The 23,473-nt window shown below is 36.0% G+C and overlaps 2 protein-coding genes and 2 long non-coding RNA genes across 5 annotated transcripts; 3 read left to right on the plus strand and 1 right to left on the minus strand.

Moving 5' to 3' along the window:
- The first annotated feature begins 229 nt into the window (after nucleotides 1–229).
- On the plus strand, nucleotides 230–3,773 carry LOC124451129. Of its 2 annotated transcripts, XM_047001763.1 has the most exons (4): nucleotides 230–584; nucleotides 747–1,266; nucleotides 1,805–2,206; nucleotides 2,698–3,773. In XM_047001763.1, exons 2-4 carry the CDS (start codon nucleotides 765–767, stop codon nucleotides 2,982–2,984), a joined length of 1,191 nt encoding a protein of 396 aa, XP_046857719.1. In that variant the 5' UTR covers nucleotides 230–584; nucleotides 747–764; the 3' UTR covers nucleotides 2,985–3,773. The 2 variants fall into 2 exon arrangements, with proteins under 2 accessions (XP_046857719.1, XP_046857718.1); XM_047001762.1 differs by having other exon boundaries at nucleotides 230–1,266.
- Nucleotides 3,774–6,730: 2,957 nt separating this feature from the next.
- LOC124451931 lies at nucleotides 6,731–22,409 on the plus strand. Its single transcript, XM_047002535.1, has 5 exons — nucleotides 6,731–6,742; nucleotides 13,099–13,565; nucleotides 19,722–20,050; nucleotides 20,816–21,217; nucleotides 22,177–22,409. Exons 2-5 carry the CDS (start codon nucleotides 13,306–13,308, stop codon nucleotides 22,365–22,367), a joined length of 1,182 nt encoding a protein of 393 aa, XP_046858491.1. The 5' UTR covers nucleotides 6,731–6,742; nucleotides 13,099–13,305; the 3' UTR covers nucleotides 22,368–22,409.
- LOC124451933 lies at nucleotides 17,590–23,054 on the minus strand. Its single transcript, XR_006950746.1, has 3 exons — nucleotides 22,487–23,054; nucleotides 20,799–21,087; nucleotides 17,590–17,821 (listed from the first exon to the last, which is right to left on the minus strand). It is a non-coding gene; the product is annotated as an uncharacterized LOC124451933 (long non-coding RNA).
- LOC124451935 lies at nucleotides 22,909–23,261 on the plus strand. Its single transcript, XR_006950748.1, has 2 exons — nucleotides 22,909–23,112; nucleotides 23,184–23,261. It is a non-coding gene; the product is annotated as an uncharacterized LOC124451935 (long non-coding RNA).
- The last annotated feature ends 212 nt before the right edge of the window (nucleotides 23,262–23,473 follow it).

The raw sequence follows: 23,473 nt of genomic DNA on the forward strand, positions 1-23,473 counted from the left end.
GAAAAATTTAAACTGATTTTGCTCAGAGATTGATCCAATAAATTTTTGTTCGGTAAAAGCGTAGGCAAGCGGCGCTTGCCTACGCTATGACCGCACGCCACTGCGATGTACTTGTCTTAACAAGCTGATTTGCAATGCATGCATATTTAACATGCAATTCATGAATTAGAAATTTGAGCAAGTAAGCTTCTGCCACTTAAAAATTAAGGCGTTCGTATATGAATAGAAAGGTGCCAAACGAGATTTTCAGCGTCCAGACAAAGTCAAGACACTGTTTTTAACGCTAAATTGGATTATTTTCAAATCACGTATTGTTGTGTTTAATTGCCACACGTCATGCATATACGGGTGTTGAATTTCGACATTTCGACAAACACATTCATATTTCACACTTGATTTTAGATTACCGTTGAAGCTGGTCAATCTTTCAGGGATTTTAAAGGCAACGTCATTGAGGATAATTGAACGATTAGATTGGTGAAAAGGTCGAACAAATATTTCGTGATATGTAAATGTATAAAGTTGATGTAAATAATTAAGTCACAAAGAAACAGTTAAGCAATCATGCGGCGGCCAAAACCAAGGTATAATTTGATATAGTAACCTCTGATGCAAAAGCAAATGTATCGTATTTTTAATGAATAGACGCTACGAAATAAAGAACATTCGTTCAAATGTCTAAATTACGAATCCTTTTACTCATCATCGTTTTCCTGTTGCTGTTTTGCATATTTCTGCTCCGACAGTTCTCGTCTGAGCATCAGATGGCTGAAAGACATGTTTCATCTACCGAATCGCAATTTAAAGAAAGTGCAATAGAAATGAGAAAAATGGGCAACAGAATCGACGTGGTAAGAGATCTTATTTTAGACTTGATGAGACAAAAATTGGAAGTACCACCGAAATGGATCGAACGATATTCAACGCCACTATGGTCTGAATTCAAACCTTGGCGAGGAGTCTTTGTCTTCTTCGTGTCGTACCGTACGCAGTATCTTCGAAAGTGCCTCGCATCCATTGCAGTAGCTTCTAAAGACATCGATAAATCTTCAGTCTGTGTTTTTGCCTTAGACCGTACCCCGAAGACGACAGAGCAAGATGTAAAGGAAACATTGGAAGCCATAGACGACGTCTCTGTATGTCAAACTTACGTATGGGTAGTTAAGAAAAAGGCGCAAAAAGGCAAACTAAATGAAAATTATGTTTTAAGATTAAAATTACACTGGTGGTTCGTACTAGAGACGGTCTACAATGCGACTTACGATGGTGCGTAATTTTACAAAATTTATCTAGATTATACACCTTTGCATGCAGCTCAAAATTTAGAAATTTTTCAGAAAAAGAACATACCTTCATTTCTATACAAGATGTTATTATCTTATTATCTTTTTTGGATTAGATATTTGGGGCTTCTTTGTAAATGTTGCTTTTTGTCTCATTCTGATATTTTTATACAATGATTGGGAGATAGTCAGTGACTCTAGCAACCATTCGCCAAGATTAGGACGGATACGCACCTGTAAATCCATTCATTCCCTGTAAAATTTAATGCTGGTATTTGTAACATTTATGGACGCTAATATGTTTTCTAAATCATTCAAATTTATTGAGCTGCATTTGTCTTTCGTGTCAGAAAGTGTATGTACTTTAATCCTTTGCAAATAGATTCACCAATGTAATAACGAGAATTAAATTCCTCACTGAAAATTACGTAAATTACAGTTGCATTCGGACAATCATCAACATTTTGAACTAAAAAACTCAATCACTAACCTATATCATCTCCTTTCTCTTTAATGTACAGAGACAATCTTCAATGGCCTGTTGCATGGTTACGAACGTGATATTTTGTTCCTCGAGGAAGATGCAGTCCTATCACCGGACTTCGTCAAGGTCATGTGGTACTCGAGCGAGATAAAACGTCGTAACAAAGGTATCTTACAGTTTGCACTCGGAGGTTGGGCTGGAGAGAACATGATCAACGCGCATCCGGACACGTTTGTTGTGCGAACATCGCGAGCTTTGCGCGGGATCGCGTATGGCTTGAACCAGTCTACGTGGTTATATTTCAAATCCCTAGAAATGGATTTTTTTGCCGACAAACAAGATGATTGGTGTGAGTCTATGGGACTGGTACTAGGGAAACATAACGACAACACTGGCTTCAGGATCGTCGTGCCGACTTTAAGTCGCCTGTGGCATGTAGGTCAGTGTCTACCATATTTGCTGTGTAGAAACCAATCTACCAGATGCTTCGCTTCGCCGAAATTCCATAGTTAAAAGTGAGGAAAGCCTTCTTTGGCAAAACTGAAAATATATAAGAGTGAAATCTGCTTCTGAGAGGCAAAAATGTTTTTGAGCCAATCGAAGCACGCTATTTCAAAAGTGACGTCTGTCATATAATCAAACCACTTTTTTCATATGTTTGAAAACATCACTAGTAATATCTGTGGCGCAGCCAGCTCGATAATTGAGAGGGGGGATACACATGTTCTGCCGAATTAAGTTCCTTTGAAATCAATTGTTTTCTGCAAACTATGACATGCATGTGTGAATATTACCTACCCCAATTATCGATCAATTATTTGTGCTAATGAGCAATATTTAGTCATCTTGCAACCTGTCCCACAATAAAAGTTTCAATTATCAGCAAAAATAATGACATCCTTTATATTTTATTATGAAATATACCTTAAGGCAAAAGTGGGCTGGGACCCAGTGGAGATTTCCTCAAGAACCGAGGCGTGACACCACAACCAAATTGGGAGCTTGCCAGTCGGTTGATCAACTTACAAAATGCTAAAGTGAATTTAGGTTTGAGAGACCTTTTGGGTTTTCTCTGCAAGAAAAGAATCGAATTTGGGATTCTCAAAGATACGATATGTCCGAACAGTATGGCACGTTGGAAAGGAGAAGATCGGACTAAAATAATGTGTTTCAAACATCCTTATGTACAAGACCCTTGTGACGCAATCTTGTCGTGACGAATAAGAATGTTTGTTTCGTAAATGAAGATAAACAAACGAATATTTTTCCTTTACTCTCATGAGCATATTTCATATCGACATGCATAGGAAAACTTACCTAACAACTGTGTTGACGGTGAAGTGGGCCAGTCTTCATAGATAGCTCAAAATAGCTGTAAAAATCGTTTTTTAAAAAGGCTTGAGAGAGATGGAAATTCCTAATGGGGTTGGGGAAAGGTTAAATCTCCTAAGAATTTGTCTCTTGCATGGGAGGGACTTTCTGGGACATCAGTTGACGTTCGCATTTGTTATTTATATAAACCTCATTTGTCATATATGATTTATTACTGACAGATAAAGACTTTGAATTCTTTGATGTATCCAACAAAGGCATGGACACAACACGATAACATTTTGTTCGTCGCACCTTAAAGAAAAGCAAACGGGTAAATTTGGGAGGAAAGGGCTCAGACACGCAATTTTAGATACACAGACATGCAATCAAACAGAAAAGAACTGCTCGCCGCCCATCAGCATGAGAATAGTTTAATAGGGAAGGGTTGGTTTGAAATGCCAAAACATTACAAAAAGTTGAACTCCAAAAATATGAAAGTTGAACAATTAGATTGTTTTAGAAGAATCATACATACTAGTATTTATAAAAAAGAGGGCTTTAATAATAAGTTTTCTTTAATTTGTTGTTTTATACATTGTTGTGGTTGACATTGATTGTGATAAAAGTGAGCAACTCTTGCTCAATGCATGTTTCGTTATTTTAAATGAATTTTTGTTGATTTTACCTTTCAATATCTAAAAGTCGTAATTAGTGGTAACTTTAGTCTCCTCTAAAATCGGTCCCACTAAATACCGCCTGGAGTGCCCTTCGGTCTCGGGCTTGTAAAGATCTGCTCTCGAATTCTCTCAAAGGTCTCCGAGGTTTGCATACACCTGTGCAAATACAGTAAACATCTTTTCGCCTTGTACTCGATTGTACACAGCCCTCGCTAGATTTTGCTGCAGGAAACCCTAAAAAGTTTTAGAATTCAGTGAGACGATGAAAAGCTGACGGATAGATGCAGGGTGTTTATATATTTAGGACATTTTAAATTGTAATAAAGTAAATGGTTTGAACCCGGGAGTATCGTTACATGTTTATAAATGTAGATCGTCCAGGTTGGTATAGTCCTGAGAAGGACTGTTTTTGTTGTTGTTGACTTTATGCCGATATGTATAAGTATAATCACAAGGTTAAATAGTTGGAATGTTATTAAACAAAAAGAATGCTAGCATAATGCTATAACCAACAACTACAAACAATAACGACCTTATCAAACAACATTTGAGAAATTAACCTTCCACTCCTCTTCCTTGTAAACGAGACAAATCTATTCAAAAGCAGAAAGCCTTATACGCTACAAGTCCCTTATATGTTACAAACGGGATGCTTGTAACAATCTATGCTTAACATCGATATTAGATTAATTCTTTTCCAGTGGGATGCTTTCACTCAAGGGCAATGATGTATTGTCTAACATCAACACCGCATTATGTTACTGATATTTAATATGGAATTCGTGCTTTGTCCATATGAACTGTTCAACATGCTTCCAAACAAAAATGAGCAGGAATATTCAGTTGATTAATCTATGATAAACCTTTCACCTTTTAACTCTGCTATACCGGTCACAAGCCCGGGACTTGTAGCGTATAAGGCTCTCTGCTTTTGAGTAGATTTGTCTCGTTTACAAGGAAGAGGAGTGGAAGGTTAATTTCTCAAATGTTTATAAATGTAGATCGTCCAGGTTGGTATAGTCCCGAGAAGGACAGTTTTTGTTGCTGTTGACTGACGTTTCGACAACCTTAGCGGTAGTCATCTTCAGAGTGAAATGAGGAGTAGTCAACAACAACAAAAACAATCCTTCTCAGGACTATACCAACCTGGACGATCTACATTTACAAACATGTAACGATACTCCCGGGTTCAAACCATTTACTTCTCAAATGTTGTTAGATAAGGTCGTTATTGTTTGTAGTTATTGGTTATAGCATTATGCTAGCATTCTTTTTGTTTAATAACATTCCAGCTATTTAACCTTGAAATGATTTAACGCTGAATAACGGAAGAGTGTGGTCAGCGGTTGAAGACACAAAACACTGTCACATGCAAGGTGCGTGCCTCCAAAGGAGCAGCGGGTAATTATGAGTATTTCAGAAAATTTAATTGCATGAGCGGATAGCACGCAAACACACTGCGATAAAGAACGCCGAAGACGATATAAAATTGGACGACAATGATTACACAAATAACGTGGTAAAGGCACAACCACAAACTTAGAAAGAAAACAAGATTGTGGGATATTGCATTCTTTTTGCTTAGCTATAAAATTGTCGTAACTATGTTAGTTTTCCTTTAACATTTCTTTGTTTTAAGTACGTTTTGTAAGTTCTTTGTTTGTTTAGTCAGTTCTTCATTTTGTTGCAACGCGTGAGAACTTGAAACGCAATGAAAGAGTGAGTACTGCTAATGACTTAAAGGAAAACTCGACTTATGTAATTATCGTTAGTATAAATAACTTCTAAAAAATTAACTCTAATAGCGTGAAAATACTCCAGTGATGTACTTGTCTAGCTTGTTTAGCTTGTAAAATAAAAGGTTCAAAACGAAGAGTGTTAGTGAACCAGCTGAGGAGCGGATTCCTCGACAAAGATTACAACAATTGAAAGGAATGGAATTTCCCTGGACAGACGAGAGAAGGCTTTATCTGATTTCGTTAATTAAAAGGCTCGCGTGAATATGAAGTTCGTGGCGTCCAACGTGGCCCAACCATTGAGTTCTATAATAACTAGAGCGGCTATCTCAAGCGCGGCCTTAGATATCTGATGACGCCAAAAAAATGGCGGATTTCGTCCTTTGCCGCTGAGATTTACCGAAATAGACCGCTTTTCCGAAAATTTCACAATTTCCCACTCCCTCCTGAGGAAAGAGTGAGGAAAATGTATGTGTGTATTTGGGATTCGGCAAGCAATTTTTTGATGAAAATCAAGGTAAAAACCTTAAATTCATAACAGCGAGTCAACTGTGGTTGTCAGTTATCTGCTCCTACGAGGATGCATTTATAACTATCGACGAAAGACCTATATGTCGGCTACACATGTATGAATGCAGATGTGCGTCGTTTTCTTACCAGCGTCAAACTTGTTTTATCGATTAAACTCTTTAGTCTATACCAAAAAGTATATCATAGTTCATCTCCACGGTTCACGAGATAGAAGTTTGCTTATTTGTTATCATTGCTATTTTGCTTCTTTTCATGCAATGGGCAATGGCTTTTTTCGACACAATTGTAGGATTTTTACTTGTTTCTTTAAAAAAGTACATATTAAATCTCTGGATATTTACGGATTTTCTGTAATTGAGTTTCATATGAAATTTCAAAAAGACTCAAGTCTGCATAGGTTTGGTAAATGAAAACAAACAATATTGTATATAAATTACTTTAAGGAACCTTTTTGTGATGTTCTGAAGTGCAACTGCATTAAATACTGTAAAGTTGTAGCATATTTTGATTTTGTTGTATTGATATATGAATTGGGCAAAATGCAAATAATAATCAAAACACTTATGCTTCCAATGGTGTTTATAATTCATTTGTAGTTTTAATACTTCTACCTTTCTTTTTCACTTTGTTTTGTTTTTCCTATATTTGCAATAATTGCACGATTTGAATGATTAACATAGTTTTCACCTCAATAATAAATTTCATAAGCAGTTGGTAGTGCATTTTGTTCTCTGAGTATCCACATCTGGTGTTTTCTTCATACAAGAATGATGAAGTGCAAGTAGATATGTCATAGCAAGGCAATATAAATGAATCAAATACCTATAGTACACTTTTATGCTAGAAGCTTAAAAGCTTTTAGAAATTATAAAGTTATTGGATTATATTAACCATATATCAATCTCATGAAAAGAAATAAGAAGCAAAAATTTGTAGAAAGCTTTGAAAAGTGAAAAACTTTTCTTTAAAAAGCAGCAATAATGCATATGATAAATCTCCATTCTGTACTCTAATAGGTAAATAAGCTCAAATTTTTCTTAAAATATAAGAAATATATAAGAAATATACAGTACAGTAACTTTAAAGGTTTCATCACTGAATCTTTAATGCTTCAGTATAGTGCATTAGATATTAGTAACATTTAAACAACACTCAACTAAAATATTTTGATAAAGATATGACATGATTTAAACATTAAGTTATATAAAACCCAATGGCTTATACAGTTTGATGCTTCACATCTGCATCGAGTCATCATCAATCTCAGTACAAATGTTTACATAGACACAAACTTTATGGCTTTCCATTTTATATGTTTGTGAATTGACATTTCATTAAGCATTAAAACACACACAACCTTCTTGCCATCTTTCTTTGGTTCATGAACTTTAACTTCAAAGCATTCAAGGCATCCTTAGTGAATCCATTGTCTCCATCCATAGAATTTGACCATGATCAAATTAAATAACTCTGGATAGGGCAGACAATAAATCAATTATCTTTACAGCATTATCATTTTTAAGACTCTGCCTGGTCAATAACATCTTCCAGTCATCTTTACTCCTTGGTCTTCCCTGCATGTTGTCAGCAAATAGAACATAACAAGCTCTGCTCCAAATCATGGGTACCGTTGGGGCTGATCATTTCTTTTTGATACTTACTCACAGAGCAAAATGTGTGCAGGGTCTTTTGCTTTAGGGAAACTATTTTGCAAATAAATGGGTGAATTTCCGATTTCATGCATTAACAAATGACAGAAAAGTATGCAGAATTTTATAAACAAAAACAGGAAAACATCAGTATATTTGGCGTTCAAGTCAGTCTTAAAAAATACGATCTTTAATATGTATTTTTATGGCTTTTCAAGTGCATGTATAATTGCTTTTCAGTTTTCAATCGTTGACGGACTAAAAAACCAAGCAACTGTCTCACCTGTGAGAAGCGATATGTTCCTTTTTGTGGAAACTACGACATCCAACAATTGAACGATTGAAGTGTTGGCATTATAAAAGAAATGCCAAAAAAGATATCGTCACAGAATATGGAACTAACGATATCCATATTCTGTGATATCGTGTTTGTTTTTGAAAATTTTTTTATAATTTACTATAGACATCAGGGGAAGGTCGAGAACTTTATTTTTCTGCAAAGCGATCATTTCAGCGGAAATACGTCCGTTGGCCGCCATTTTTTTGGCGACCTCGCCCCAGTAAAGTTAGCCGCTCCAGTTATTATAGAACTCAATGGGCCCAACCATTGAGTTCTATAATAACTAGAGCGGCTATCTCAAGCGCGGCCTTAGATATCTGATGACGCCGAAAAAATGGCGGATTTCGTCCTTTGCCGCTGAGATTTACCGAAATAGACCGCTTTTCCGAAAATTTCACAATTTCCCACTCCCTCCTGAGGAAAGAGTGAGGAAAATGTATGTGTGTATTTGGGATTCGGCAAGCAATTTTTTGATGAAAATCAAGGTAAAAACCTTAAATTCATAACAGCGAGTCAACTGTGGTTGTCAGTTATGTGCTCCTACGAGGATGCATTTATAACTATCGACGAAAGACCTATATGTCGGCTACACATGTATGAATGCAGATGTGCGTCGTTTTCTTACCAGCGTCAAACTTGTTTGATCGATTAAACTCTTTAGTCTATACCAAAAAGTATATCATAGTTCATCTCCACGGTTCACGAGAGAGAAGTTTGCTTATTTGTTATCATTGCTATTTTGCTTCTTTTCATGCAATGGGCAATGGCTTTTTTCGACACAATTGTAGGATTTTTACTTGTTACTTTGAAAAAGTACATATTACATCTCTGGATATTTACGAATTTTCTGTAATTGAGTTTCATATGAAATTTCAAAGACTCAAGTCTGCATAGGTTTGGTAAATGAAAACAAACAATATTGTATATAAATTACTTTAAGGAACCTTTTTGTGATGTTCTGAAGTGCAACTGCATTAAATACTGTAAAGTTGTAGCACATTTTGATTTTGTTGTATTGATATATGAATTGGGCAAAATGCAAATAATCATCAAAACACTTATGCTTCCAATGGTGTTTATAATTCATTTGTAGTTTTAATACTTCTACCTTTCTTTTTCACTTTGTTTTGTTTTTCCTATATTTGCAATAAGTGCACGATTTGAATGATTAACATAGTTTTCACCTCAATAATAAATTTCATAAGCAGTTGGTAGTGCATTTTGTTCTCTGAGTATCCACATCTGGTGTTTTCTTCATACATGAATGTAGTGCAAGTAGATATGTCATAGCAAGGCAATAAAACCAAATGAATTACATACCTATAGTGTACTTTTATGCTAGAAACTTAATAGCTTTTTAGAAATTAGAAAGTTATTGGATTATATTACCTCTATATCATCAATCTCATGATAAGAAATAAGAAGCAGAAAATTTGTAGAAAAGCTTTGAAAAGTGAAAAACTTTTCTTTAAAAAAGCAGCAATAATGCATATGATCAATCTCCATTCTGTACTCTAATAGGTAAATAAGCTCAAATTTTTCTTAAAAAAATATAAGAAATATATAAGAAATATACAGTACAGTAACTTTGAAGGTTTCATCACTGAATCTTTAATTCTTCAGTATAGTGCATTAGGTATTAGTAACATTCAAACAACACTCAACTAAAATATTTTGATAAAGATATGACATGATTTAAACATTAAGTTACATAAAACCCAATGGCTTATACAGTTTGAAGCTTCACATCTGCATCGAGTCATCATCAATCTCAGTACAAATGTTTACATAGACAAACTTTATGGCCTTCCATTTTACATGTTTGTGAATTGACATTTCATTAAGCGTCAAAAGACACACAACCTTCTTGCCATCTTTCTTTGGATCATGAACTTTAACTTCAAAGCATTCAAGACATCCTTAATGATTCCATTGTCTCCATCCATAGAATTTGACCACGATCATATTAAATAACTCTGGATAGGGCAGACAATAAATCAATTATCTTTACAGCATTATCATTTTTTAAGACTCTGCCTGGTCAATAACATCTTCCAGTCATCTTTATTCCTTGATCTTCCCTGCATGTTGTCAGCAAATAGAACATAACAAGCTCTGCTCCAAATCATGGGTACCGTTGGGGCTGATCATTTCTTTTTGATACTTACTCACAGAGCAAAATGTGTGCAGGGTCTTTTAGGGAAACTATTTTGCAAATAAATGGGTGAATTTCCGATTTCATGCATTAACAAATGACAGAAAAGTATGCAGAATTTTATAAACAAAACAGGAAAACATCAGTATATTTGGCGTTCAAGTCAGTCTTAAAAATACGATCTTTAATATGTATTTTATGGCTTTTCAAGTGCATGTATAATTGCTTTTCAGTTTTCAATCGTTGACGGACTAAAAAACCAAGCAACTATCTCACCTGTGAGAAGCGATATGTTCCTTTTTGTGGAAACTACGACATCCAACAATTGAACGATTGAAGTGTTGGCATTATAAAAGAAATGCCAAAAAAGATATCGTCACAGAATATGGAACTAACGATATCCATATTCTGTGATATCGTGTTTGTTTTTGAAAATTTTTTTATAATTTACTATAGACATCAGGGGAAGGTCGAGAATTTTATTTTTCTGCAAAGCGATCATTTCAGCGGAAATACGTCCGTTGGCCGCCATTTTTTTGGCGACCTCGCCCCAGTAAAGTTAGCCGCTCCAGTTATTATAGAACTCAATGGGCCCAACGCATTATCGTCTCACGTATTAGATACAACCACTGATCTGATAATAAACTGGATATAGCTTCTACTGGTAGCAAAAGTGAAGCCAACTATATATGCAAATTAACTTCCGGGTACCACGATGAGATACAAGTTACTATAGAAATGTATGACGGATAACGTTTACAAACATGGATTTTCGAATATTTAAGACCTTTCGCGACTCCTTACTAACCTCAAGTATTAGTCATGGATAAAACAGGTTATGCGAATCGATTTGACATCAAAATGATTCCGATAGCTGTAAAATATCGACTTAAGAGTTGATTTAAAAGTTGTACATGAGAATGTATTTTGTCCCATGTTGCCAATGCAAGATAGTTCACTGCTCGCTTTCCAATTTCTGAGGCATTTATGATCTAGTATACGTTTTCAATTCTTTAGAAATGAGACGAGTTACTTTTCTTATCATTCTTTCTTTATGTTGAGAGATTATTGACATTTTATTTTTGCTGTAACTTCATTTTTTCATGAGCAAAGTACTACTGATGCTTAAACAAGACAAGTTTATTTAGTTTCTTTCGCACTTCATCTTTAGTTTCCATTTCTGTATTTGTTTTTCTCAAATGGTATACTCGCACTTTGCGCTCATTTATTTAAAGAAGTATGATTTTCATTGACATTAAAATCTAACAAATGCGTTCTACACACATTAGGACACTTACATTAGTAAACTGCTTTTGAAACATCAAGGTAATGTAGTCAGCCAGGTATGAATTTGCAGGCCCTTAAAGAGTGCAAAAGCTGGGTGCATTGTTTAATCTTTATAATCATCTTGGTTTTGGTTTGTCCCTTAAGCAGATTTAAATTATTTACAGCAACATAAGACTGTGTCCACAGTTTATAATTATAAGTGTATCCATTTGTATCCAGTATAACAGTTTCATATTGTCTTGTGCTAATTGCTTTACAGCCATGAATACCGCTTCTCAGCAACAGTTTATTGTCTACAGCTGTAAATTGGTCAACTGTTCGATTGTTAAAGTCACACTTTACAAGTGGAATAAAGCTCTTGTCTTTCTTATTACTACAAGACTCAAGACTGATAATCAAACTATTGCTGAAAAGGATTCTAATGTCAACTGCAATTCATATTCATACCATCCCTAACTACATTCATAACTTAAGAATAATTTTAATCTTTTTGGAAAAAAATTGAAGGCATTAATATAAACATTCATACTAGCTATGATCTTCTGGAATTTGCTTAGCACTTAGAAGAGGAAAATGAAATTTACTGAATGTAAAAAGGTGGTAATATCGTACATGGCCGGCTATGTTGCCCAGATGGTGCAAAAGAAAATAAACTGTCCTGTTTGTCATGAAGCAGTCGGTTCAAGAAACCATAAAAATGAGTCTGCTTTCCTGACTTTAAAAGACAGGGGTAATTTGTTTAAGCCAACAGCAAGTGTTATAGTAATATGCAATGAAACAGAGAGGTGCTTGCAGCTCAGAAAATGTTGGCAGCTACAAATGGAAATTTACTGCAAGGGAAAGGAATTCCTGATGGTATTGCTGCGTCTGTATTAAATGGTATAGATTTGAGGACCACATTCAAGGATCTCAATGCACACATGTTGAATACTACTAGTGAATAGTTCACGAAAATCATATTTACTCATTAAGACCATATCTAAATGCTACAGCAAGGTGCGACCATACCATTTGAGAAAAACAACTACAGAAATGGAAACTAAATAAACTTGTCTTGTTTAAGCATCAGTAGTACTTTGCTCATGAAAAATGAAGTTACAACAAAAATAAAATGTCAACAATCTCTCAACATAAAGAAAAAATTATAAATAATGTAACTCACCTCATTTCTAAAGAATTAAAACGTATACTAGATCATAAATGCCTCAGAAATTGGAAAGCGAGCAGTGAACTATCTTGCATTGGCAACATGGGACAAAATACATTCTCATGTACAACTTTTAAATCAACTCTTAAGTCGATATTTTACAGCTATCGGAAACATTTTGATGTCAAATCGATTCGCATAACCTGTTTTATCCATGACTAATGCTTGAAGTTAGTAAGGAGTCGCGAAAGGTCTTAAATATTTGAAAATCCATGTTTGTAAACGTTGTCCGCCATACATTTCTATAGTAATTTGTATCTCGCTGTGGCACCCGGAAGTAAGTTTGCGTATATAATTAGGCTTCACCTTTGCTTCACTGCCTTCTGCCATGAGTTTCCTCGTGGAGTCTTTCAACATTTTGCTGAGTGGAATTTGAAAACAAATTCACATCATACAGATTACCTTCGAAGCAGGTCATTTTTAGGGCTTTTCAAGTCAACGATGTGTAAGATCATCAAACGATTAGTTTGGGGGTAAAAACGTCGAACAAGAATAGCGTGATCAGAAAATTAATTAACTTATGTAAACAAATGACGCACAGAGTTAAATTTTGTTCGGCGTTCGACACAATGGCATAGTTTGGCGTAACCTCACACCAAACTGCAGTGAATAAATCGGTGCAACGAAAAAACATTCGCTAAAATGTTCAAGTTACGAATCTATTTCCTGATCATCGTTTCTCTGTTGCCATTTTGCTGCATTTTTCTGCTGAGGGAGTTCGCGTCGGAGCATCAGATGACGAAAGGATCATCATCAACAGAATTGCAATTGAAAAAGATCGCATTAGAAATGAAAAAAATGGGCAACAGAATCGATGTGATAAGAAAGCTAATTTTAGATTTAACGAGACAAAAATTGGAAGTACCACCGAAATGGATCGAACGATATTCAACGCCACTTTGGTCTGAATTCAAACCTTGGCGAGGAGTCTTTGTCTTCTTCGTGTCGTACCGTACGCAGTATCTTCGAAAGTGCCTGGCATCTATTGCAGTAGCTTCTAAAGACATCGATAAATCTTCAGTCTGTGTTTTTGCCTTAGACCGTACCCCGAAGACGACCGAGCAAGATGTAAAGGAGACATTGGAAGCCATAGACGAGGTCACTATGTGTCAAACTTACGTATGGGTGGTTAAGAAAAAGGCGAAAAAAGGCAAACTAAAAGAAAATTATGTTTTAAGATTAAAATTACACTGGTGGTTCGTACTAGAGACAGTCTACAATGCGACTTACGATGGTGGGTAATACTTTATAAGATTTATCTAGACAAACTAGATTATGTTATCACCTTTGCGTGCAGCTAACAATTACAATAATCATACGTCCCATTTCCACGAGATTTTCAATATTCAGTCTTTATAGGATGACATATCGTTAAAATAGAAAATCAAGGAACGTGGATGATTTTGTTATGGGGACGGGGTGCTCTAGTTTGGATTTTTACGTCTTGTTACTTTTTACGATGATTGGAAGAACATTCTGTTACCTTTACACGAAATTTGGAAAGTGTACTACATTAAAGACAAATCACCATTACTTTGGCTTGATTCTTAGGTATAATATTTCTTAGGGAAATTGGCACTCATTCTCGCGAGTCCACTAGGAAATATTAGGACAAATATACACCCCAGTAAATCCCTTACTGTATTATTTAATTAAATGTAGATATGATCTTCGCACTTTGCTGGACAATTTAAGCAATCGTCTCAGGACCTGAAAAAATCAGGTGACTCAACGGGATTCGAACCCCTGACCTCTGCGGTGCCGGTGCAGTGCTCTGACCTTGAAGTCACACTTCATAGCTCAGTTGGTCATACCAATATTAATGCTGGTCTTTGTTTAAACATGCATGGCAATGACTAATACGTTTATTTTTGAGCAGCACTTGTCTTTCGTGTCAGAAAGTGTATGTACTTTAATCCTTTGTGGACAGATGGGAAATAGATTCACCAATGTAATAACGAGAATTAAATTCCTCACTGAAAAGTTCGTAAACCACAGTTGCATTCGGACAATCATCAATATTTTCAACTAAAAAACTCCATCACTAACCTATATCATCTTGTTTTTATTTAATGTACAGAGACAATATTCAATGGCCTGTTGCATGGTTACAAACGTGATATTTTGTTCCTCGAGGAAGATGCAGTCCTATCACCGGACTTCGTCAAGGTCATGTGGTACTCGAGCGAGATAAAACGTCGTAACAAAGGTATCTTACAGTTTGCACTCGGAGGTTGGGCTGGAGAACATGATCAACGCGCATCCGGACACGTTTGTTGTGCGGACGTCGCGAGCTTTGCGCGGGATCGCGTATGGCTTGAACCAGTCCACGTGGTTATATTTCAAATCCCTAGAATTGCATTTTTGCCGACAAACAAGATGATTGGTGTGAGTCTATGGGACTGGTACTAGGGAAACATAACAACTACACTGGCTTCAGGATCGTCGTGCCGACTTTAAGTCGCCTTTGGCATATAGGTCAGTGTCTACAATATTTGCTGTGAGCTTAAGTCCCTGTTATCCATGGTGCTTTGCGATCATTCATTCAACAGTTGGTGGCCATTGAAATCATCGACATTTGTTATTTGTAGAAATCGTATAAAACAAGATCTACCAACATAAGCCCGCAGTGCATTACGAAATATGGAAAGCAGTAAAACAACACAGCCCGTTAATAAAACAGTAGTTCCAGTCATGACAAAAATCATGACACTATTTTCAGTATTTGTCTTTACCTTTAGGCAAAAGTGGACTGGGACCCAGTGGAGATTTCCGCATGGAGCGAGGTGTGACACCTCGACCAAGCTGGGAATTTGCCAGTAGATTGATTGATTTGGGAAATGCTCAAGTGAATTTAGGTTTAAGAGACCTTCTGGGCTTTCATTGCGAGAAAAGAATCGAATTTTGGTTTCTCAAAGATACGATATGTCCGAACAGTATGGCACGTTGGAAAGGAGAAGATCGGACTAAAATAATGTGTTTCAAACATCCTTATGTACAAGATCCTTTTGACAGAGCTTGTGAGGCGGTTTTGTCATAAAGAATAAGTAAATACTTGCTTACTGAATGTTGGCAAACATAAGACTATTTTCCTTTTCTTTAATGAATGTATACGACGTTCATTTTTACAGAGGTCAATCCAGGTATTGACACTCGGGTTTAATATCTATTCTCGTGTCTTCATCTTAATGATAAGCTCTTGATGAATAACGTTCACACTGAAAGTTTGATCTAGTCTTTATGATAACCTTGACGAATAACGTTCATATTGTAAACTTGAACTAGTCTTTATGATTACCTTGATGAATAACGTTCATATTGTAAACTTGACAAAGTCTTTATGATTACCTTGATGAATAACGTTCATATTGTAAACTTGAACTAGTCTTTATCATTACCTTGATGAATAACGTTCATATTGTAAACTTGAACTAGTCTTCATGATTACCTTGATGAATAACGTTCATATTGTAAACTTGAACTAGTCTTTATCATTACCTTGATGAATAACGTTCATATTGTAAACTTGAACTAGTCTTCATGATTACCTTGATGAATAACGTTCATATTGTAAACTTGAACTAGTCTTTATCATTACCTTGATGAATAACGTTCATATTGTAAACTTGAACTAGTCTTTATCATTACCTTGATGAATAACGTTCATATTGTAAACTTGACCTAGTCTTTATGATTACCTTGACGAATAACGTTCATATTGTCAACTTGAACTAGTCTTTATGATTACCTTGATGAATAACGTTCATATTGTAAACTTGAACTAGTCTTTATCATTACCTTGACGAATAACGTTCATATTGTAAACGTGAACTAGTCTTTATGATTACCTTGATGAATAACGTTCATATTGTAAACTTGACCTAGTCGTTATCATTGCCTTGATGAATTTCATACTGAATCTAATTCAAACAGCGGATAAAGTGGCCAATTCAGCCAAAAAGAAGCCAAATTCGAGATTTTACGTTTAGACTGGGTCAAGCATTATTTAATTTGAGAAAAGTCTTATCTTCATTTTGCATTTTCCGTTGAAACACTGTTTAATAATTGAGATATTTCACTTGAAATCTAATAAGAGTATACAATTTTCCATGAGGTTTTGCAATAACCAAGATTAATAGCCAAGTAACTGCGCGCGGATCTAAGTACGAGACGTCCCTGCAGTTAGGACGCAATACTTGATAACAGGACATTGACAAGGAGCATGCCATCAACAAAGTACGTTTGCAGAGAAAACTGCTTTATTTTTTTATTACCTTTCCATCAGATACTTTTAGTTACCATCAGTTACCTTTCCATCAAATAATTGGTGAGATCAGGTGCAGACTAGGGGTGGTCAGATTTCTGAGGTATTCACTGAACTCCAAGGTCCTAAGCCTACCTAACCATCAACTCACGTTAAAATGCGTGACGTCGGAATTGTCACGGCAGTTTAGAATTGTAACTGCAGTTCAGAATTGTGACTGTAACTGCCGTTCAAAATTGTGACTGCAGCATAGAATTGTGACTGCAGTTTCTGCGGAAGTATTTCGAAGGCATATTTCCACCCGCAATAAATACCAATTGATACGAAATTTGACACTACAATGTTCAAGTATTTGAGTCAAATCATCAAAGTGTCGAGTATGATTATTTCCAGTTTCTCCCTCCAAAGTCTTCACTCCCCATTTTTCATAACGAAATTGTTGTCGATGAATGCTTATGTCTAACTATTATGAACAATTTATGTGTTGCACTGAAAAGAAGCCAAAAAGAGCTAAATATAAGCATATAACTGCCCCCCCCCCCAAAACTAATTTTTTTGAAAACGTTGGAAAATTCAAGAAAAATAGTCAAGGAAATCTGGAAAAATTTTTGTATGAAGACATACAGGTCTTCATAGAACGACATATGGCCATAGACGTAAGATGTTTGTGAGCCAATGATGTTATTTAGTTTCACTTTGTAAAAATTGCATCAAATCAGTAACGTGAGTTTTGGAAAAACAGGAAGCAATACGCTGCTGATAGATGGAAAAAAAACAAACGAATAGTTTTCCTTTCCCCTCATGAGCAGATACCACATTGACATGTATAGGAAGACTTACCCACCAACTGTTGACGGTGAGATGGACCAGTCTTCACTTCATAGCTCAAAATACCTGTAAAATCGTATTTTGAAAAGGCTTGATGGAGAGGGAAATTACTCATGGGGGACGGGGTAAGGTAAATTCATACGGAATTTGTCTTCTGCATGGGAGAGCATATGTGTCAGGTTTTCTTCTTATGAAGTGTTTCAAACTCCGCATTAGTCTTAAATGCACTAATGCTCTTTCATAGGACCGAGCTGGATGATAACAGGTTGTTATTCTGACACTTCAAAGCATTTGAAGAAAGCAAATCAGCCATTCCGTATCTTCTACTTGTCTGCAGTACATTATAAAACTTAAACACGTATTTAATGAGAAATTGCCAGTCCACACAAACAGCGCAGGTGTCGGTGAAAATATTTTAGACACCATGAAGTCCATAAAGAAACAATCTTTCTGAAGTGCTTTAAGTGTTTAGAAGGTTCATATTTAGAATATAGGGTGGATATGGGAGGAAAAAATCTGCATAAGTTCAATATTTACTGAAAAAATTATCATGCACCATCACTGGTCAAACGTCAATTTTGCACGCTAGTTAAACTTCCATACCAAGAATTGTAAACTTCCCTCCCTAATCCTATATACTACCACAATATAGAAACAATCAGTGGTCCTACTTCACTGTGAAATTTAGCGCTGTATATTTAAATAGTTACTACCTGCGGCAAGCCAGCTCAGTGCACCGATTGGCAAAAAAAAAGCAATAACTGGCTGCCACTATGCTAATCACATGCATAATAAGATATGCGCTAAACGAAAAAACTCAACACAGTAAGACAACTCTTTGTTTCTAAATTGGGACATTGTCTTATCGTTACATCGTTGTCTTGACGCCAAACTTTCATAAAAAGAATTTCAAAATTCTCTCCCTAATCCTAAAGAATACCTTATCATTGACTTGATAATCGTTCATTCATTCAACACGTTTTTTTATGAAAGAGCCGAACAATTGATTATATACAACACATACGGATCTGAAAAAAATCCCCAGAACACCGTCTACACTTCAAACGAAGCAATCAAAGTCGCTTGATTATCTATCCCATGTTAAAGCCCTCGATTAATTAAACTCCCACTGAGCTAAATATGTAAATGAAGTGTGGCGAGATGACAATTTAAATTTTTCGTTATTCGTGGACAATTTCACCTGTCATCAATACATGTTAATATAAAGAGCTTTCAATATAAAACACATTGAAAGTGCCAAGTTGGCATGTGTTGTGAAAAATTTCCAGGCGATTTTGGTCACTTAGCAATTTATTCACGGCCACGAAAATATTTTTCACACAGTAAACAATAAAAGAATACAAAGTAACATATGAAAACAAACACGCTGTATTGAAAGAATACGTACTAACATATGAAAACAAACACGCTGTATTGAAAGAATACGTACTAACATATGAAAACAAACACGCTGTATTGAAAGACTACATACTAACATATGAAAACAAACACGCTGTATTGAAAGAATACGTACTAACATATGAAAACAAACACGCTGTATTGAAAGACTACATACTAACATATGAAAACAAACACGCTGTATTGAAAGAATACGTACTAACATATGAAAACAAACACGCTGTATTGAAAGCTGAAGGTTTGTTAAAATGTCTAAATTACGAATCGCTTTCCTTATCGTTTTTTCCTTGTTTTTGTTTTGTACGTTGTTGTTGTGGAAGTTCACTTCGGAACAGCATCAAACGTCAAAAAGATGTACTTCAATGAATATACAGTCAAAGAGAAGTGGAAGGGAATTGAGAAGAATTGAAGATGGAATCCAAGTCGTAAGAAATCTCATTGTAGACTTAAAAAGACAAACAAATCCAAGAGTTGGCAGAATAAAACGGGAAAAAAGAAAGTTGAACATTTTACCCAAATGGATCGAACGATATTCAACGCCTCTTTGGTCTGAATTCAAACCTTGGCGAGGAGTCTTTGTCTTCTTCGTGTCGTACCGTGCGAAATACCTTCGAAAGTGTCTGGCATCTATAACAGTAGCTTCTAAAGACATCGATAAATCTTCGGTCTGTGTTTTTGCCTTAGACCGTACCCCGAAGACGACCGAGCAAGATGTAAAGGAGACATTGGAAGCCATCGACGAGGTCACTGTGTGTCAACCCTACGTATGGATGGTTGGGAGAGATGATAGATACAACAATAAAGTAAATTATGCATTGAGGCTGAAATTACACTGGTGGTTTGTACTAGAGACAGTGTACAATGCGACTTACGATGGTGCGTAATACTTGAAACATAAAGTGAAACTCAGTAGGTCAAAAAAGAATAATAAGCCCTTAATAACTGAGCTCGAGGTCTTTACCGAGAAATATCGGACCGAGGTGTTTTTCTACAGACCGAGCCCGTAGGGAGAGGTATGTAAAAAAAGACAGAGGACCGATAATTCTCAGTAAAGACCGAGAAAGCGAGGTTAGTAAAAGTTTTATGATATGGCATTGTTTGGCCTGAAACGAAGATTGTTTCTTTCTCGTTTTTGCTGTTTAGTACGGGTTGCCTTTCACTTTTCTTGTTTTTTGTCAGTAAAAGAGAAATCGTTTCAAATTGTATTGTCTGGATAGTTAAACTCTTTCCGAGTATTTTTCCTTCGACTCACATTCGCAAATGGTGTTTTGCGTCGTTTTTTTTTTGCGTTTTGCTGTTTGCTTTACGAAGTTTGTTTACATTTGACTGTAAAATTACGCGTTTTGCACCGTGGTCAATTACGAGAAAATAACGGACTGACAATATGTTTCTGAGCCAATCAAAGCGCGCCATTTTTCCGAAAGTGACGCTTGCCATGTAATAAAGTGCTGGGAGCTTTCGCCAAAAACTTTAAATGCCAACATGCTAACATCTATAATCCCTCGTTACCCAGGACCAAAGTTTCACTGACGCTATGCATGATTGAACCATACGGTTAAATGCAACAACATTCGGTTGATCACTTTTGAACGAGAATAACCCAACAAAATTTCATACATCTTACCTCTATTTAATGCACAGAAACAATCTTCAATGGCCTACTGCACGGTTACGATCGCGATATTTTGTTCATCGAGGAAGATGCGATCCTATCACCGGACTTCGTCAAGGTCATGTGGTACTCGAGCGAGATAAAACGTCGTAACAAAGGTATCTTACAGTTTGCACTCGGAGGTTGGGCTGGAGAGAACATGATCAACGCGCATCCGGACACGTTTGTTGTACGAAATGCCCGTTCGCTGCGCGGGATCGCGTACGGCTTGAACCAGTCCATGTGGTTATACTTCAAATCCCTAGAAATGGATTTTTTTGCCGATAAGCAAGATGACTGGTGTGAGTCTATGGGACTGGTACTTGGAAAACATAACAACGACACAGGTTTCAGGATCGTTGTACCTACGTTAAGCCGCATTTGGCATATAGGTCAGTGTTTATCATATTTGCTGTGTATTTAGAGAGACTGTTATCCATGGTGCTTTGCGTGAATTAATTTTGCGGTTCATGATCATCTATTATAAAATTAAATGCCATTGAGACCGACTCACGAATGAGATGAAAGAGATTCGGAAAGTTTATAAAAGGTTTTAAAACGGGCTCAAGAAAATTTACATTAGTTACTTCAATTTACTACCTAACAAAGGCAAACATATTGAATCAGTTGATTACTCAAGATAAAACTAAAAAATTAAACAGGGCGAGTGCCCAAAATCAAAAAAACATTGTTATTTTTCACAAAACATGCGATATTCTCCTATAACTAAAACTAAAACAGACGGATATGATAAATCAATGTAATTAGTGGAAACAGACGTAGTTAGTAGTCATAGATAGGGCGGAATATTTATGCAGTGAACAAATTTTACTTATTAAATATGTTAATTGCTTGTATTTTATAACGTTAAGCTTAGTTTATATACTTGTGTTAATAGTTCTAGCTAACTACAAATAGAATATCAACTTTTTAATCTTGCTAGCTCATAGATTAAAGCAACATACAAGTTCATTATCAAATCTTGAACATTTTTGATCGTCTTAGATGATTTATGCATTAGATAAACAACTGTAGTTAAACAGTCTTAAGGCTATTTCTCTGAAACATGCAAATAACATTAACATCAGCGCGCAATGCACTATGGTTGTACAATGACGACGGCCCAACCTCTAAATCAAAGGTTTCCATTCACGCGAAGATTTATGCATTAGATAAACAATTGTAGTTAAACAGTCTTAAGGCTATTTCCCTGAAACATGCAAATAACATTAACATCAGCGCGCAATGCATTTTGGTTGACAATGACGACGGCCCAACCTCTAAATCAAAAGGTTTCCATTTAAGCGAAAATAATGACATCATTCTCCTTATTTTATGTCATTACATTAAGGCGAGCGAGGACTAGGACCTGGTGGGGACTTTGCCTGGAAGCGAATTATGGCACCTCAACCAAATTGGGAACTTGCCAGTCGGTTGATCAACTTACGAAATGCTCAAGTAAATTTAGGTTTGAGAGACCTTTTGGGTTTCTCTGCGAGAAAAGAATCGAATTTTGGTTTCTCAAGGATACAGAATGTCTGAACAGCATGGCACAATGGAAAGGAGAAGATCGGAATAAAATAATGTGTTTCAAACATCCTTATGTAAACGACCCTTGTGACGCAATCTTGTCGTGACAAACAGAAGATGGTGTGACTTACCTATTAACTGCTCACGATGAACGACCACTGGCTCCAGTCTTCATCAATAGCACAAGATGCATGTGCTTTGCTACCAGGGGTCGGTTGCACAAAGGTCGCTAAATAATGGATAAAGTTTATCGTATAATTTTATCATGTAATATGCGTTGCACGAAGCTTGAAGAACTTTAACTATTAGGTAAAATCTCCATCAACCTAATAAATTTATCCAAGGCTTGAAAGTTTGTGTCGTAAATGCCTATAAGCAAACGCATATTTTCCCTTTCTCATCATGAACAGATACGATACAGTAAAATACAAAAACTTACCTACATCGTTCCCTCCTTTCGTAATCTGACACCTTATGTGTAAATATATGTATTGTCATGACATCCAACTACGCACGCAAAGGTAAAGCTCTTTATTGCCTTGTGAAAATGTTTTTTGGTTTATTTTGATAACTCTACGTACTTATAGCTTTATGCTGACCATAAATGTTCATTCCACGTCTATTGCTACTGCCTTTTCAATGTTGTCTGTTCAGACAAAAGGTAGACATAAAGGTAGACATATATGTAGACAAAAAGGTGGACACAAAGATAGACATAAAGGTAGACATAAATGTAGACATAAAGGTAGACATAAAGGTAGACATAAATGTAGACAAAAAGGTGGACACAAAGGTAGACATAAAGGTAGATATAAAGTAGACATGAAGGTAGACGTAAAGGTGCACATAAAGGTAGACATAAAAGTAGACATAAAGGTAGACATAAAAGTAGACACAAAGGTAGACTTAAAGGTAGACTTAAAAATAGACACATAGGTTGACAAAAAGGTCGACAAAAAGGAAAACAAAAGGATAAAAACAAAGATAAACAAAAAACCAGAAACAAAAAGGTACGCGCAAAATTAGAGACTAAAGTAGACACGAAGGTAGACGCAAGGTAGATATGCGTGTGCCACTATAGTACCGTAAAAGTCGCCATTAGTATGTGGGAAACTTCT

Source organism: Xenia sp. Carnegie-2017, unplaced genomic scaffold, assembly GCF_021976095.1.
Source record: "Xenia sp. Carnegie-2017 unplaced genomic scaffold, XeniaSp_v1 HiC_scaffold_24, whole genome shotgun sequence".
In the NCBI taxonomy this organism is placed as follows: domain Eukaryota; kingdom Metazoa; phylum Cnidaria; class Anthozoa; order Malacalcyonacea; family Xeniidae; genus Xenia; species Xenia sp. Carnegie-2017.

What these genes read in the sequence shown, in the direction of transcription:
- LOC124451129 (XM_047001762.1), top strand. Translation starts at nt 675, where the DNA reads ATGTCTAAATTACGAATCCTTTTACTCATCATCGTTTTCCTGTTGCTG. An exon ending in CTACAATGCGACTTACGATG is followed by an intron (nt 1,267 to 1,804) that starts GTGCGTAATTTT and finishes TTTAATGTACAG; the next exon opens with AGACAATCTTCAATGGCCTG. An exon ending in AAGTCGCCTGTGGCATGTAG is followed by an intron (nt 2,207 to 2,697) that starts GTCAGTGTCTAC and finishes ATATACCTTAAG; the next exon opens with GCAAAAGTGGGCTGGGACCC.
- LOC124451931 (XM_047002535.1), top strand. Translation starts at nt 13,306, where the DNA reads ATGTTCAAGTTACGAATCTATTTCCTGATCATCGTTTCTCTGTTGCCA. An exon ending in CGATATTCAACGCCACTTTG is followed by an intron (nt 13,566 to 19,721) that starts GTCTGAATTCAA and finishes AACGCCTCTTTG; the next exon opens with GTCTGAATTCAAACCTTGGC. An exon ending in GTACAATGCGACTTACGATG is followed by an intron (nt 20,051 to 20,815) that starts GTGCGTAATACT and finishes TTTAATGCACAG; the next exon opens with AAACAATCTTCAATGGCCTA.